The following is a 17456-nucleotide window of genomic DNA, read 5'->3' as shown; positions in this document are numbered from 1 at the left end:
GTGTCTGTCTGCAGAGTGAAAGTGAGAGGTACGAGTGGGGTTGCAGTTTTTCTTTCTTTCTTCTTTTTCTTTTTCATTCACGATTTTCAGGGTCGAGAAGCAGGCTGCAGCAAACACGAAAGAGAAAACTTTCTTAAAATTCACGAAAAATTCACAATTCGTGAATTTTTAAATTTGTGAATTTGTGAATCAGCATCCACCAAAAGTGACACTGGTAATGCTTACATAATGCCATGTGCGATGTAAGCTCGAGGCTGTCGACCTCCACCTTGGAGTGATGGAAGCTCGACTGAGAGCTCACCTCTGTCGTCGTCCTCTTACGACTCACTGCGTCGCTCACGATTGCAAGCGAAGCATCGGTTGCTTGCATCTTGTCGACATGGCGTCTTCAAGCACAGGTGCTGTCTCGCTGCGCTCGCTGATCACGTCGGAATTCGAGCCGCTGTTCGAAGAGCTTGAAGCGGAACGTCGACTGGCGGACGTGTTGCGCGACAAGGCGCACGAGCTGGATCGACTGTCTCGTCAGCTTTCGGCGATACTGGCAGATTTGTATTCGAGTGAAGCGCGCGAGTTTTCGGCGACGGTTCAGCAGACGGCAGCGGTATGGGTGGAGGTGCGAAGCAAGATCGACCAACTGGCATGCGTGTTGCCAGAGGACGGATTGTATCGGTGGTGCGACGAGTATTCGTTTGCGTTCAAGAACCTCACTTCGACAATCGCACAGCTGGTTCTGCTAGCAACAGGAGGTCTTGTAACAAAACAACAGGCATCACACGTGCTCGGTCTCGACAAACACTCGCGCGCCAAGATCCAGCTCGTCACAGACGTCTATCTGCACGCGCTCATCAACGCGATCAACCAACTCCCCAGATTGGCACTCAATAGCGTCACCCTCGGCGACTACTCGACGCCGCTCCGTCTCGCCGAATTTGTCAAACAGGTGCACTCCGGCTTCCAACTGCTCAACCTCAAAAATGACTCGCTCAGAAAACGCTTCGACAGCCTAAAGGTAAGCTCGACACCGCCAATCCGGATCACAGTCACACATCACAGATTCAAGCGTCAAGCTTTCAATGCGACGAGTGTGGATCTGTTGCATGCACCGATCGCATGGATTTCTGACCACCGACCCTGGCCTATATCGCAAACAGTACGACGTCAAAAACATCGAAGAAATCGTTTACGACATCTCGTTGCGTGGCCTCGTCGTTCGTCCAGACCACGCCACTGACGGCCTGGCGTTCCCCGCAGGTCAACAGCGCCAGCAAGAGTTTGTAGACAGCTTGTGAATCCTCCACCCACTGCCTCAGCTTGAGATCTTCATGCCAAGCATTCGTGAGTCATGACAAACCGATTTTCCTAGCACATCGTATCTTTGTGAACCATCATGCATGTCAGATACTTGCGCGTCAGTCCTATACATGTCTGTGTGCTCTACAACGTCTTGACGCGCTCGTCCTTGCCCTCGGCAGCTTGCTGGATCAACTGCATCTGATCAGCCGTCAACTCGGCGGCGATCTTGGCCCACACGTCGGGCCTTTCGCTCTGGTAGCTGGTCAACAACTGTCGGAACTGCTCAAACACCGGAACCGCATCCATCGGGCTCTCGTAGCTCAGCTCGTCGTCCTCGTCATCCTCGTCGACAAACTCATCGTCCTCGTCCTCGTCGTCTTCCAGCTCCTCGCCATTGGCTCGCGCACGAAGCTTGGCACGTTCGCGAGCAAACATCTCCATGTACTCGTTCTCTTCGTCCAACACATCGTGGTCGTCGTCCACGTCTTCAAAGCCCGAAGTGTCGACATTGACACCTGCCGAGCTCGATGCGAACGACGTTTCATCTTCCTCTTGATCCGCGGATTCATTCTCGAACGCTTCCAGCATTTCGTTTCGTTTCCGGATCGCGTCCGGCAGTCCGTCGAGTTGGGTAGCAAGCGCCACCAGGAACGCAGTCAAGTTGCTCTGCAGCGCTGCAGGAAGCAAAGCAGGCTCCAACGCCAACAGTTGGATGATGGCCGATGCAGCAACTTTCTTCTCGTGTACCCGCGTCAGTTTCGGCAACAACGTTGTCACTGCACCAAATAGCGCAGCCGTTGCTCCATTCGCTTCGACAACCTGCAACGTGGCACCGGCGTTGTACACCAACGCATCCAGCACCACGATCACCGACCACTTTCTCACATCCGCCTTGATCTTCTCCTCGTCCACCGTGTGCGGCAAAACAGCGTTGACAATCTGAGGAAGAGCCTCGTCCACGCCTCCCTTCAACAGCAGCAGGATCACATCGGCCAGCTTGCAAGCCGCCACCTGATCCGTGATGCCCAGCTGATCCGACGTCATGGCCGTCAAAAAGATATCCACCAGCATCGACTTGTACTCCGACGACTGCTGCACCACCTCGACGCCGTACGAGACGCAATTGTCAATCGTAGGCAGCATCTCCGACAGGTAGTCAATACCGGCACCCTTGAACGACTTGTAAATCAGAGTAAAAATGTGCCACATCGCCGGGCTCACCTTCTTTTGGAAGTAAGTCAAGGTGTCTGTGAGCTCCAGGCAGTCATCAAACAGCTCGACGCAATCCTTCTCCAAGGTAAAAGCGACAATGGGCAGAACCACAGCTTCAAGCTTCTCAAGGATGTCCGGTTTGGATTCGGCCGAAGCGATGATCTGGAAGATGGTGTTGAGACAACCCATAGCAGCAAACAGCTTGTCGTCTTCGTGGTTATCCATGTTGAGCTCCATGGTACCATCAGGATCGCGATCTGCACTTTCGAGGTTCTCGTTGACCAGACGCAGGTACGACTCGGCCATCTGCTCCGTGAGCTGGATCGAAAAGGGCAGCAATTCCTCGCCAAAGTTGGCCACCACTTTGGACTTTGTCGGAGAGAGAATGTCTAGATCCGTCTCGTCGCTGAGCTTGAGCAGTTCCTGCATAAGACGAGCCGCATTTGGCGCCATTGCTGCGTGCACTTCATCGTGGTCGATGAGCGAGCCAATCGCTTCAGCGGCAACAACACGAACGGGAAGCTCGGCATCTCCAATACAATCCATCACTCCACGGAACGCTGCTTCCAACGTCGCATTGTTGCTCCACTGCATACCGTTGTGATCAAACGCCTTGACCAAGTCGCAAGCGCGATAACGCAAAAATTTGTGCTCGCTCTTCATCTCCGGGATCACATGCTGCGCAAAGAACGAGTCAAGCATTCCAGACACCTTTTCGTGGTTGACCATGGTCAAGTCCATAGCACGGCAGAGATGGAAGGCTCCGTCCTTCTCCTTGGCGCTCCTCTCCATTGGATAGGCGTTGACCACTGAAGTGACAAATTCGAGCAAAGGCATAAACGCGCTCTTGGTACGCTTGGATGCGACGGTCTGGACAAACGTAGCAGCCGAGCCGGACACAGAGCCAATCTCCTCGAACGGGTCAAGATTGGCTCGTACAAAGTCGACCGCGTCCAGCTCCCACAACTCGTCATCCTCTTCGCTAAAGCAGAGACGCGGGAAGATGAATGACTGGGTGAGCTGAGGCACGTGCGGCTTGAGAAGCGCCCACGTAGTCTTGGGCTTGACACATTCGGTGAAGAACATGCAGAGAAAGTAGAAGGCCTTTTTGGAAATCCACATGGAGCCTTGGCTGTTGGCTTCGGCGATGCGCAGGTACACCTTGAGGATTTCCGGAGCAAACGTCTGAACAAAATGCTCGGCGAAAGGTTTGTAATTCTGCATGTCCGACGGAAGCTGGGACGGGTTGCCGTAGCGAGAGAAGAGCTTGTTGAGGGTGTGGAAAGCCCACTTCTTTGCCTTCCACCAAGGAGCCGCCTCCATTGCCTCTTCGTCGTCCGAGGGTAGGTTCGCTGGGTCGATCTCCTTCTGAACAACTTGAAGTAGAAAAGAGCCCCAAGGAACGATTGACTCGTGCGTCTGCTGGTGCTTGGTGAGCTCAGAGTGCATCGAAGTCTTGTAGACTTTGAGGATCACATAGATGATCTCGCCGACCCTTGGGAACGAAAAATTGTCGGAATTGAGCAGGTTTTCGCCGGTACGCAAGATAAGCGGCAGAGTAGCAGGTGCGAGTTGCTCCATCATCTTGGAGCCGTTGTTCCACCTGTAGGCTCGAACCACCTCGAGTAGCGCACGAAGACCGCCGTAAACCTGGTGAGGCTCTTGGCTCTGGAGGAGCTGTCCGATCTGGTCCAATAGATGTGGCCACTGATCCGGGAAGTCGCATTTCACGATGGTACGAAGCGCATTTGCAACATGAACCTGGATGGGAGCGGTAGTTTCCACGAGGGTCTGAAGAATGGCAGACTTGATGGCATCCTTATCGCCTTGAGGGATGGCAGTGACGGTGGGTGCCCCACGAACGGGAGTCGAGTCCCAATGCCTTTGCACGCGGTTCTTAAAGTAGACGGCAGCGGCTTGCCTCACTGAAATGCTGAGCTGAGTGGAAGCGACGATCTGAAAGACCGAGGAGAGCATTCCATCGTGAGCTTCGACTTTCTTGAGCTCGAGCTCAGCCGCCTTACGAGCGTTGGGGTTGGGATCCAACGAGTGGGTGAATAGCTGCACCAGAGCGTCCATTTTCGAGTCGAATCGGTGCCCTTCTATCAAGGACAGTGTGGTCTTGTGGCACGTCTACGAAACAAGCGAGTGAGCGTGACGGATAAGAGCATAGACAGAGATCGTGGAAGGTCCGACGTGGCCAAGTACCGCTCGCCATACACACACCCCTCAGCACACGCAGTCAGCTGTGAGTGGGCGAAAAACTGATGGAAATTTTCAAAAAAAAAATATTAAAAAAATGGGTAAATCTCATCTACCATCACAAATTTATTCGTGATTAACAATTTGAGACTGTATGCTAGGCTCTAATTCTGGTGGTACGCACTCATCCACGGTGACTCTAAAAAATATTTTGTCTGAGTCGGGAGTCGCGAATCACGAATGATGCGTTGGATTAACTATCTACAACTAGTAAATATAAGTTCATAAATGTGAATGCGATGTGTAATTCGAAAGAGAACAACACTCACGACTTCGCGTGTTGCCTGAAGAACAACACCTGACTCACGACTCACGACTCACGACTCTGACTGACACTCACGACTAAGAAAAAGCCCTTCGTGGTGAGTGTAACATTCATCACACAGACCCGGCCGACTCAACAGCTTACTCTCGACTTGCTCCACATGTGTCGTTCGGAGAGTTCATCGACTTTACCGATCTTTCTCGTTCATACCATTCACGATTGGTGATTCACACAACCAAGGACACAAGCTGGAGAGCGTCAACATCGCTTTCTCGCCGCGTATCGAGGGCTGGGAAGGCAGTCAACAACTTCAGCATGCCTCCCCGGTCCAACAGGTCTTTTCAACGCACCTTGTCTACCAGCTCAAACACTTCCTCGTCGTCCTCTTCAAGCAAGCCTAGGCTCAAACAGAACAAGCTCGACTTTTCCTTTCACTCTACCTCTTCCTCTACGCGCTCTTCTGGCTCAAGGCTGCTCAGTAGCACGCCTTCTTTCGGGCTGCCTGCAGCTGTTCCCACCACGACGACGACCCATCAACAACCACCACCACCAACCCAACTACCACCAGTGCGTCCTCCGCCATCAACCAATGACAAGGGAAAGCAGAAGCAGCAAGGTCCCGTCACTCTACCCAACCATCCTTCCCAGCCCGACCATGCAGACAGTCTCTGGTCCGAGCGATTAGCCCCGCTCAGCATCCAAGAGCTCGCGATTCATCCCAAAAAAGTAGCCCAAGTGCGGACGTGGTTGCAGGAATCCTTCTCTTCCACCCCTGCTCTGGTCAAACATCGCAAAGTGCTAGCATTGACAGGTCCAGCAGGAGCTGGAAAGTCGGCTACAGTTCGTGCACTCGCCACCGACCTGGACTTCGACATCCTCGAATGGCACAACGATCAGCCTAGCTTTGACGCCAATGCCCCCGGTCCTAGTTTCATCGAACGCTTCACGGATTTCCTTTCCAAGGCTGCAAAGTTTCCTACTTTGAAGTTTCACGAGCACGAGCACGAGCAGAAACACGAACAGGAAGGAGAATCGAGTTCGATCACGTGCGATGCTGCTTCAAATCGACGCAGAGCGATTCTATTGGAAGATCTGCCGAACCTACATCACCTGCCAACCAAAGAGCTCTTCCAGACTTCTCTGCAGTATCACATCCAGCAGTCGATAGCACTCACATCACGAGGATTCGCCAACGTACCCGTCATCCTCATTGTAACCGAAAGCACGCCTAGGGAGGACCAAGATCGATGGGCCGGTGATTCCACCACCACCTGGCGCGAGAGACTTGCCACCATCGTAGACACGCGCACCGCCCTCGGACAGACCATTCGCCAACACCCTTCGTACACAGAGATGAGGTTCAACCCTGTAGCACCAACCATTGTGCTCAAGGGCCTCAAACGGGCCATGGAACTCACAGCGGGTAGGAATGACAAGGCATGGTTGGAGCTCTTGCACGCGGTTGCCGAGGATTCCAACGGTGATCTGAGGGCTGCCGTCAATTGCCTGCAGTTTTTAGGCGCAAAGCATTTGGACATCAAGATGAATGGTAGCGCAAAAAAGAGGACCATGACCAAGTTGATTCGGATGGTTTCGGGGAGGGAGAGCTCGTTGGCTTTGTTTCATGCGCTAGGCAAGGTTTTGTATAACAAAAGGGAGGGTGATCCCGGTGACGACTTCGGCCAAACTGCAAACAAGCCCGACCATCAAGGCTCAGACGATGATCAAGACTCTCAATCCGAGAATGAAGGCGACAGGATTCCGCTCAAACATCGATTGAACAAAGCAATGCAGTTCATCGTCCCACCTGCTCCCAATGACGAAACCGTCTACCAACTACCGGTCCACATGTCGCATCTCTACCGCCGCCCATCTCGTGTTCAGCCTGACCAGCTGTGGGCGGACCTACCCGTGGACTCGACCATCTTCCAGCTTTATCTCCATCAAAATCTACCCCAGTTCACCACCGAGATCGAACAATGCGAAACCATTCTGGATGGTTTCAGCACAGCCGACGCCTTGACGCCGTTGCACGACGGATATCGATTCTCAACTTTGTCAGCCTACTATGCATTCTTGATCTCGATTAGGGCCACGTTGATAGGACTGCCGAGCCCGGTGAGAAGGCAAGGTCAGAAGTTGGGGAAAGCGACTTGGTGGGATGTCCAAAAGAAGCTCAGGGGAATTTTGCTGGATGTGGAGGATGTGAAGGCCAGCTCGTTGCGAATCGATGGTAGGATCGATAGGGAAGATGTGGCAGGAGGGAGGGGTCTGAGGCGGACCAAGTTCAACCAACCGTCTGACTCGATCGATGAGATGCAAAGAAGTGATGCCCGTTTAGGGGAAGCGTCAATGCAAACTACACTTCTGAGGAGTGACGCAGTAACACTCGTGACGGAGGTCCTACCCTTGCTCGCAAAGATACGGCCGGATGCATTCGATGGCAAAGCGGCCGATGTAGCGAGGATGAGGTTCGACTACGCCGGGGTGGCGGATACCGCCTCTAGGATGCTGGACGAGCACGATTCTGGCATTGTGGCGGATGACGATCATGCAGAAGACGATGAGGCCGGGGGCCAGCGGCTAAAAGTTCACCAACGAGTCAAACGGAATTTCAAGCCAGAGCAAGAGGTGGGCGAACAGGAGAATCTCATCTTGTCCGATGACGATATTGACGATTTCTGATGCTATAACCGTTGCGACGGTATGTAATCAAAGAAGATGTGGGGGATTGAGTTCTGACATGAGGACTAATCGTATCTTCACCGAGCTCGGGGCGAAACATAGTGCCAGTGGATGCATCGATTAGGACTGCGATGTCTAGGCATCCACGCAGCACTGATGATGAGAAGTTGATGCCGATGTGGTCTGTGGCAGTTGGTAGGTAAATGTCGATACTCGCTCAAAACGTTCTTCGGCTTGTATTCGCTCCTCTATCCTGGATGTCATCCTCTGAAGCATGCTCGCATTCTGGTGATCCAAATCTAGGCTCTAGCGTTGGTGATCTCGGTTGTTTTGGCCCGAAGAGTGCTCGGTTTCATTGTCTGGCATCAACGTGATTGTCGCTGCCCTCGATGTGTTGTCTGTGAATGTGAATTCCCAGCCACGCGTACAACCGTGCACTCGTGACCCGTTTCCCGCGTGATGAGTTTCGCTTCGCTTTTTTACCAACGTGTTGGCGCTTAGCGAGCGGTGAGTATCGCTAGCGTCGGTTATCTCTAGTGTGGTCCGCGTAGATGAACCGTGCGACCATCGGCGGACACATATCAGGAACCACACAATAGGCCAACACGAGACGATTCAACCCCCATGCTTCAGCTGGATGCGAAGTTCCAAGCAAAAGGTGCTGCAGCCGCTGCTCGCATTCACGATTGTGAGGCGACAGCCGACCTTGCGAAACTTAGGGGATGTTGCCGTTGTCGCCCTCTCAGACAGCAAAGTAAATCGTGGTCGATGAGTGAGAGGATTACGCTAAAACACATCAGAACATTCGTGATTCTGCATCCGTGATTTTTCCATGGCTTGATGTGACCAACGTTTGCGGATCAACAGTACTTAGCCATCAGCCACAACGTATATAGACACCAATGGTTGATTGGATGGGTCGGTATCCGCTTCTTTCAACCACCCAACCTCCAAAGCAAACATCGAGATGAAGATCACCTTGGCAGCCTCTCCAGTCATTTTAGCTCTCAGTCTTGTGACGACTGTGGTGAGCACAGAAGCGGCAAAAGAAGCTAGTCTCTCGCATCACAAGTCCAACCCGGTGGCGGCCAATGACTACATCCACGTAGACAAGCTTCGACTGCGTGATTCGTCCAATCGCACCTATTACCTGACCGGGATGAACTACTGGGCTTGCATGAACCTCGCTGCCGATTCGGACGCAGGAGGTGTGCACAAGCGATTCATCGCCGAGCTGGACCAGATGGCTTCCGCGGGCATCAACCACCTCCGCATCATGGCCGGTTCGGAAGGAGCTCCCACCAAGCAGCCCTTCCGCATGAATCCGCCGCTGCAGCCCTCGCCTGGGGTGTACAATGAAAAGATCTTTGTCGGATTGGACAGGTGTCTGGCCGAGATGGCAAAGCGTGGCATGAGGGCGACCATGACGCTCAACGACCAGTGGCAGTGGTCTGGTGGCTTTGCTCAGTATGTCAGCTGGGCGAACGGTGAAGAAAAGTATGCTTATCCTCCGTCGTGGAACTTTACCGCTCCTCCGCAGCGCGAGGGAGCGCCAGGAAGGGGTTGGGGCAATTACACTACTACTGGCAGCTTTGATGAATACGCTGCCTATGGAAACCGCATCTATACCGATCCGAATGCAGAGCGTATGTTCAAGGCGCATATTCGTAAAGTGCTCAATCGACGCAACACGGTCAACGGCCGGTTGTACAAGGAAGATGCTACCATCATGACATGGCAGCTTGCCAATGAGCCTCAGCCTGCTAACCAGAAGAACTTGCTGGGTCCGTACAAACTCGAGTACGCTCCCAACCCAATCGATCCTCTTTTGGCCTGGATCGACCGTGTTTCAACTTATATCCGTTTGCACGCACCGCGTCAACTCATCTCGACCGGCTTTGAGGGAAAGCAGGGTGAGTGGTACTGGAAAGCGGTTCATCAGCCCAAGAACGTCGACTACGGTACAATTCACGTCTGGGTGCAGAACTGGGGCATATACGACATGCTTGACTCGTCGCGGGCCAATCTGGACCAGGCGAAAGCATTTGCGACCGAAATCATGGGCAATGCCTCGAGGTGGGCCGGCGAGATTGGCAAGCCCGTGTTTCTCGAGGAGTTTGGCATGGCACGCGACAACTGGCAGAACAACGTCACCGCTGGAGAATACGAATATGCCTCGAAAGCGACGACGAGGAACAAGGACGAGTACTTAGCGCACATCATTGGTCTCGCTGTCAAGAGCTTCAAGAGCAAGAAGGGCGGCTTTATCGGTACAGCTCCCTGGGCTTATGGCGGAGTGTACAGACCCGAGACGCAAAAGGTCAACGAATTTGGTATGTGGTGGGCTGGAGATCCACCGCACGAGGCTCCCGGCTGGTACGACGTGTACGAGACCGACTATGCCATGCAGATTGTGAAGCAGCAGAAGGAGTCTATTGGCAAATTTATCGCTGGGGTAAGGAGCAAGAGTTGATGTCAGCGCAATCCGGGCCAGCGTTTGCTACATTCGAGCGGTTTCGGCCCAAAGTTTTGACTGATTGACTGAGTTGTGTCTTCAACATGAGATTTTTGATAACTCACTTACAGTATGTGTGTCCTTCACCCTTGTGTTTCAGTCAAGCGATGTTTCGCTGAGCCTGTCGAAAAAAAAAAATGACTGAAATTGGGGATTATTAATCCTGTCTCTGCCCCAGAAAGTTCTACTCACGTTTTCTGAGTTGATTTCAGAGCGGCAACAGGGGCGCTTTTGCTTATGCGCTGCACGGTAGACTTGCCCAAACGAACAAGCTGGGCTACTGAGCGGATTGTCTTGCCATTTTGGAGGTGATACAGCACCGTACGGCGCTTCTCTGGGCTTGTTTTTTGCCATGGTAATGCTGTGGTGGTAGTGGTTGCTTGGAGACTCTGCTTTACTGCTCAGAGTGGGTCAATTGAGCTGAACCTTTCCATGTTTCCTCTTCTATTGTCTATGAAGCGGTCCGCCAAGTTTCATCTCAAAGTAACGCTCACAAGAGCCACAATGGTGGAGCGACCTTTGGCAAGATCATGCTCCAATTACTGTCGCAGTGAAAAAAACTCGCATCCAATTTTCACACCAATACTAGCGCAATTCTGCAGCTCAAACAACCATCATTAGATAGTACTCATCAAGACCTTTCTAACGGTATATATTGACCATAGCATTGCTAATGTGTTCAAGGAGCATTGTAGTGGTTTATGGTGACAGCGAATTTTTTGGGACAGTAGACGCGCGCGCTGCAATTCACGATTAGGGGTGAAAACCCTTGGCAAGTTAATTTTTTTTGTTGAAGGGAAGAAAATGGTGAAAAGATCGCTTGATTCTCTGCACCTGAAGCTTCGCACAGAATGAGCGTATTTATAGGTTTGCGAACTGCTCGTCCTTGCAGGTCGGCTCAGTATAGCGGGACCTAAGCCGGTCAGATCAGGCCTGATCCCACTTTTTGCTTCGCTGCGAAAGCTGTTGTAGTAGATTTCGTGGTGAATGACCGCAAGCAAGAACGGCGTCGTGCGCTCCCAAGGCTTGGTGATGTAAGTGATCCTGCATCTACAAGAGAAAGGAAACGGGACGTCTTCACAGGGCGGCAACGTCGAATCAAGAATGGACAAGGGGCAAGGGGCAAGGTCGCGGAAAGAGAGGCGATCAGCAAGACAACGATGCCGCAAATTGTGGGGTTACAGCTGTCAATTTCTGCATGCTTTCCTAATCCAAATCGCGTAAACTGGACCAGTACATTTCACGATTGCGCCAGAAGTAACCCTAACCCTAGCTCACCTGCGTCGCTGGGCTAACTTGTTAATATTTTCTCCTACTCGTCCACTTTGTCGGTTCTGACTTTGAATTCATGTCGGCTTTGTGGAAGGTGCAGCATCTGCCGTGTCTCGCAGCCCTCGCTACAACACTCGCTTTGTGGTTGCTGCACGATGAATCACGTTCGCAATTGTGGCTACCAGCTGTGCGAGCAGTTTGTACGGTGGCAAGGCAGTTCTCGAGCCGTTGCGCCCGGCGCGTTGATGGCGTGCAGAACCATCAATGAGTCTCGCGCATGGTGCATGTCATTTGGTCGGTGTCGGTCGCCGCAAATGCACTTGAATGCAGGGACCGTCTTTACCGGATCGAGTTGTACATTCACGATTGCATGGCGTATGGTGCCTTTGATGTGCTGTTCCACATGCTGGGTCAACCAACCTCTGCCTCACCGGACGCCCGATTGCCTGTCAGTGAGCCAAAAATATAGTATCGGCTGTGACCACGCACGCACGGACTAAAACTATGAGAGAACCCTATGCGTTTTGTATCGTGACGAATAACGCGTACCTCGTGCGCATGCTCACACAGACCATGGGCTTCTCGAATCGATCCGAGGTAAGGTGCAGTGACGGCCAAGTTTGAAACGTACTCGCTGCTTGATGATTCACAACACTCCGAGACTGCGCACTGCATGCACCTCACTCAGCCTGAACCCTGGCCGAATTTGTCTTGTTCTCTCCACTCTCGATTTCGACCTGCAAGCTTAGTGTGTATCCTGTCACAGTCTCAAAGAAAGCGCCAGATCGTGATGTATTCTAGAGTTTTAACGCTGACGCCGAGCAGTGTCTAGATGAGGGCTTTCTGGTAGTTCTCATCTATCTGGCTTGCCTGGTCTAATGGCGGTGTAAGGAATAAAAGGTCACAATTAGTGATTGAACGCGGGCGTAGCACATGCAAAGAAGCAAACTCGTGACTGTGAAACGTGGAACGATGTCGTTCGAGTGGATTCGTGATTTTGTGATTCGTGCGTGATTCAGGATTGATTATACCACCTGTCCAAAGTTGCGACAGATTTTTAGCCCCGACGTAATTCACGATTATGATTATTGTAGTTACAGAAAAGGGGCTCGCGAAGCGCTACACTCGTGACTCACGACTGACGTTGTGCCTTGCCCTGCTTGCTTGCGTGAGCCTGCTGCAGGCGTAGATCGATACTGGCTCGCAACAGTCAGCCAGAAACACTGCCACTCTACCTGTCGATCGTGTCCTCTTCTTGTCCTTGAATCTTCTCTGGCTGAACATATCCAACGCCCAAAGGACGACGAAAGCACAAGGAATGCTGTCGGTCATCTACCTGTTCAGTGAAACAACCTTGGCCATCTTGCTATGGCTTATGTGCCCGTGCACCTGCTTTACGAACACTTGCATGAAGCCCTCTTTTTCATCTGGATTCCGTCTTTCACCCTTTTGCCAAGAGAACCTGCGTACACCTGTTCGTACCAATCACTCGTCCCATGTCGCGAGCTGTAGAATTGCATTGAGGAGTCTTGCAGATCCTCCACTATGCTCTTGTAGAACGCTCTTTTGGACAGGGACCCTGACCTCACCCGTTGGCTGCCTGACTATTGCGATCGACCCTTACCACATCAGCTTTGTGCCGTCCAGTGTTAATCTGCTAAATCGCTGCATCGCATATTGCCTATGTGCTTTGTCAAAGTACACAGAGGCGGAAGCTTCTTCGCCTCAGCACACAGCCGGACCTGATCCACTTAGGAGGTGCGAGGGAAAGCAAGATCGGGTATTATCCATGTCAGAACCACCCAAGTCGGATTGGGCCCTTCCTAGAGCATTTTTGGCGCTCTCTTCACTTTGTTACGGTTGACAGGACGAGAGGCGCACAAGATCGCGCGTCTTTGGGTAAGACTGCATCTTGCTGGAGCAAAGCGCGCTCGCAGCTCCCTTCTCCTCTTGTGCCTTTGCTGAGTAGACGCCCATTTGACAGCTGCTCTGCATGACGAGAGCCACCTGTCTCCTGTCAACTAAGCAGCACCCAAGCTGAAAAGCTGGCAAAGCCCTTCATCCACAGTAGGATTCTAGCTGCCCGGTGCACGGCCCTACTCGACAGCCGCGTGTTTTTCCTAACTTCCGTATTCGCCATCGACTCAAACTCCACTCCCATACGTCCGCTGACGATCCGTATTCCTCTGCCTATGTGCTCTTGCGATTCTTCCCCTGAATTCCCTTCTGGAAACGTGCCAAAGTGCCCAGGCTCCGTCCATATGCCCGTATTCTCTCCTCCTAACTGGCTTACTAGCTCTCGATGGTGTCCTGCATAGTGCCACACATCTTCTTGTGAACTCGGTGTCCGTCGCTCTCAACGTGCCATTCTACCTTTTGGCTGTACGGAGGTGCTTGTCCTAGGCGAACACTGGCTTACACATCCTAGTCACTCTCAGAGCTAGAGCCGTACTCTGGCAAACTGCCTGCACCAGTCTCATAGACATAGTCTTGCGACGACACCCTAGCTTCTACTACCCCAGCTGTCGCCTCCACTTCGTCCGTTCTGCCTCTGGAAACCATCAGGAAAGCAGGCCTGGCCCGTGAGCTTCGAAGAAGCAACTCGGCCGCTCTCATCCTATAAAAGAGAGCCCATGCTGACTGCTTCGCAACTGACGCTTCCCCCACCGTCCAAGGACTTTCATTGCACAGCTTCAACTCCCTCTCTCTCTCTCTCTCTCTCTCTCTCTCTCTCTCTCTCTCTCTCTCTCTCTCTCTCTCTCTCTCTCTCTTACGAAAGAAATTCTTGGTGTATTCACTTGCACTTTCGCACATCCGCATTCCTTGACCTACAGGTTTTCCCTTCCCAAACCTTTACATTCTATCCATCATGGCTTGCTGCGGCGGTGCGATCGCTTCCGACATGCGGGCTACCGTCACTGAGGTGCCTGCTACCTCGAATGCTACTGGTCCCGGCTACAGCATTCAGGGCTACGAGGACCTCAAGTACACCTACTCGTTCGTTGACAACGTTTTTGACCAGAAGAAGGAGGATCTTGCCGCCTACTACCAGAAATGGGGACGTGTCCTCTGTGTTCTTGATGAGAACCTCAACGAGCTCTACGGTCCCTCCATCAAGGCTTGTAAGTACTTTTCGCCCTTCGCAATAGCTTTGCAAAGTCCCAACGCCCTATAGGATGTGAGACGTGGGGACAAGAAGCTGACGACACCGCTTTTTCCATTGTGCTTGTGCTATCTCCCGACGCAACAGACTTTAACGCTCACAATATCAAGCCTACTCTCCATGTCTTCAAGGGTGGTGAGCTTCACAAGAACATGGATACGATGCTTGGCTTTGTCGATGCCATGGACTCGTTTGGTCTCATCCGAAAGGAACCGGTTCTCGTTGTTGGAGGTGGTCTTGCCTCGGATGTACTCGGCTACGCTTGTGCCTCATACCGACGAAGCACTAACTACATTCGTGTCGGCACGACGCTCATTGCTTTGATCGACGCTGCCATCTCTATCAAGGTTGGCATCAACCATAAGAAGCTCAAGAACCGCCTGGGCGCTTATCACGCTCCCATGCACACTTTCCTCGACTTTGACTTCCTCAAGACACTCCCTATCGGTCAGACGCGGAACGGTACCGCTGAGCTCATCAAGATTCTCCACTGTACTGACAAGTACACTTGGGGTTTGCTCGTCAAGTATGGCGAGGACCTCGTCAACACCGCTTACGGCCGCAACGCTACAGGACCTGGCGCCAAGGAGCTCAAGGAGGCCGCCGACACCATTTGTCGCAATGCGATTAAGGGCATGCTGGATCTCGAATCGCCCAACCTTCATGAGATTGGTCTTGATCGTGTTATTGCCAACGGTCACTCGATTTCGCCTACTCTTGAGCTTGCCCCCTTTCCACCTCTGCGCCACGGTCACGCCGTCACCATCGACATGGCCTGGTCCGTCACTTTGGCACACATGCGCGGCTACATAACTGATGCCGACCGTGACGAGTGGTTTGGCCTTGCTGGAAGCGTCGGCCTTTCCGTCGACCACCCCTTGTTGACCGACGAGCTCATTCTCGAGGGTAATGAGGCCATCAAGAAGACACGTGACGGTCTGCAGCGATTTGTGCTCGCCAAGCCATTGGGCAAGTGTGTCTTTGCCAACGACATTTCAGAGGACGAGTTCATCAAGTCGCTTGCAGTGCACAAGGCCTACGTCAAGAAGATCGGCCGCGGCGATGGTGTCGGTCTGGATGCCTACGCCGACGCCGGCGACCTTGGTGCTGACCCCGAGGCTCTGCTCAAGGAGCGCAAGACCGAGGCTATGCGCATTAACGGTGTTCGCCCCACCGAGGCTGTCGTCAACCATGTTGCGCCCAAGACTGCTCTCGCCGTTGCTGCTTAAGCGGTCACAGTGCCCAAAACCATAATTTGCTTGGAGTGTCGCTTGTCTATGTCTCTCTGAACAATACGAAATCAGTATGAAACTGCCAGAAGGGCTGACTGAACGCAACGCGCTTGTATGTGATACTAGCCTACCGCTGGTCTGTCAACACGTTTGCTGCCAGTCATTATCGGGACACGTATGTTTCGCACGAGGTCTAGTGAGCTTTCGACGATGTGTGCCAAGCGTGAAGGAGGAGGAAGAAGCTGTCAGTTGTGAGTCGTGAGTGTTGGCGACAGGCAAATAATCACAAATGCAGCCGCACGAGAAAAATACATGCAAACGCTGAAAGAAAGGCACGCGCACTGACCTTGTTGAGAAGTTCCACGTTAGTTTTGGACATGGCTTCTGTACATACTTTTCGCTAATGGTTGCTGTGTAACACCTCCATCGAACTTGATAGATCACGCGCAAAAACGAAGCGCACACAGAGGACGGAGATGTCAAAGACACAGCAACAGCCGCTCTCAGCATTCCGAGTTCATTATGCCGGCTCCTCAAAGTGAGTCTTGCCTGCACCAACCAGTTGCGATGGAAATTTCATACTCACCATAGTGCCTCTGTCGTGCTCCTCACGAGTCTCAGAGCAAAGGCGCATGACCTTCCAGATCCAATTGGGTTTACGGATCCGGATGCTGTCAGCAAGGTAAGCTTCCGCGCATCTCAGCCTACAGATGCTGTCGATTGACGCTGCTGACTTTTTCTGGCTGGCTTTCTCTTTGTTTGAGCCGATCGCAGAAGCAGTCCAAGACAAAATCTTCATCAGCAGTAGCACGCCAACGCGCAGACCCAGCAGCACTCAAGATGGCGAAAGCGTGGGAGCTGGCGTATTCACCAGCCAAGTCGTTGCCGATGAACGCCATCATGCTGTACATGTCCGGATCCGGCGTACAGATCTTCAGTATGATGGCAGTTGGCATGCTCATCACCGGTCCGCTCCGCGGTATCTCGACAATGAACAGCTGTAAGCTTTGTCACTACTGTTATTGTAATGTATGGACATCACTGCTGACATGCTTCACTTTCGGGGCACCATGATGGGATCCTCTCAAAAATGTCGCCTGCCTCTACAGCTTTCGACCGCCTCTCCTCGCCAGGACAGAGCCTGTTGCTACCCAAAATCTTGTTCATTCTGTGTCAGATGGCAGCGATTGCCTTGGGATTGTACAAGTGCTGGAGCATGGGGTTGTTGCCAACAGAGACGAGCGACTGGCTCGCTTGGAGACAGGCACGCACAGTAAGTCGCATTCTTCACCCTCACGCCAGTTCGAGCACCTCCTGTTCAGGGTCATCAAAGCCTTGGGTAACCCACGCTGCAATTTGGCATATCTCATACTGACCACATATGCTTTCCACCCCTAATACGCTTTCGTTTGTCAGCCACTGGAATTTTCGCCGATTCATTAGCGATACAGCGTGCTCGAAAAGCAATCACGGATGCACTTTGTCTCGTTTCGCAAGCTTTAGCGTCGGTGTTCGATTTCCTTGTGCGGCCTGTACATCGATCGTGGATAGGAAGAG

The 17456-nt window shown here is 52.5% G+C and overlaps 6 protein-coding genes across 6 annotated transcripts; 5 read left to right on the top strand and 1 right to left on the bottom strand.

The window, feature by feature from the left end:
• Positions 1–379: 379 nt before the first annotated feature.
• UMAG_01607 (uncharacterized protein) lies at positions 380–1289 on the top strand (the record flags this gene model as incomplete). Its single annotated transcript, XM_011389303.1, has 2 exons — positions 380–1009; positions 1152–1289. The coding sequence occupies 2 exons, from the start codon at positions 380–382 to the stop codon at positions 1287–1289; spliced, it is 768 nt and encodes a 255-aa protein (XP_011387605.1).
• Positions 1290–1434: 145 nt separating this feature from the next.
• On the bottom strand, positions 1435–4584 carry UMAG_01606 (uncharacterized protein; the record flags this gene model as incomplete). The annotated part of the gene is made up of 1 exon (XM_011389302.1): positions 1435–4584. One exon carries the CDS (start codon positions 4582–4584, stop codon positions 1435–1437), a length of 3150 nt encoding a protein of 1049 aa, XP_011387604.1.
• Positions 4585–5347: 763 nt separating this feature from the next.
• UMAG_01605 (uncharacterized protein) lies at positions 5348–7717 on the top strand (the record flags this gene model as incomplete). Its single annotated transcript, XM_011389301.1, has 1 exon — positions 5348–7717. The coding sequence occupies one exon, from the start codon at positions 5348–5350 to the stop codon at positions 7715–7717; it is 2370 nt and encodes a 789-aa protein (XP_011387603.1).
• Positions 7718–8684: 967 nt separating this feature from the next.
• Positions 8685–10190, top strand: UMAG_01604 (uncharacterized protein; the record flags this gene model as incomplete). The annotated part of the gene is made up of 1 exon (XM_011389300.1): positions 8685–10190. The coding sequence occupies one exon, from the start codon at positions 8685–8687 to the stop codon at positions 10188–10190; it is 1506 nt and encodes a 501-aa protein (XP_011387602.1).
• Positions 10191–14373: 4183 nt separating this feature from the next.
• On the top strand, positions 14374–15896 carry UMAG_11695 (uncharacterized protein; the record flags this gene model as incomplete). Its single annotated transcript, XM_011389786.1, has 2 exons — positions 14374–14626; positions 14755–15896. The coding sequence occupies 2 exons, from the start codon at positions 14374–14376 to the stop codon at positions 15894–15896; spliced, it is 1395 nt and encodes a 464-aa protein (XP_011388088.1).
• A 479-nt stretch (positions 15897–16375) lies between these two features.
• On the top strand, positions 16376–17342 carry UMAG_11694 (chaperone EMC4; the record flags this gene model as incomplete). Its single annotated transcript, XM_011389785.1, has 5 exons — positions 16376–16437; positions 16521–16581; positions 16674–16899; positions 17009–17172; positions 17316–17342. The coding sequence occupies 5 exons, from the start codon at positions 16376–16378 to the stop codon at positions 17340–17342; spliced, it is 540 nt and encodes a 179-aa protein (XP_011388087.1).
• Between the last annotated feature and the right edge of the window lie 114 nt (positions 17343–17456).

Source organism: Mycosarcoma maydis, chromosome 3 (assembly GCF_000328475.2).
Source record: "Mycosarcoma maydis chromosome 3, whole genome shotgun sequence".
NCBI lineage: Eukaryota > Fungi > Basidiomycota > Ustilaginomycetes > Ustilaginales > Mycosarcoma > Mycosarcoma maydis.
The sequence above is the reverse complement of the archived record's forward strand: the minus strand, read 5'-3'. Positions and strand labels throughout refer to the sequence as shown.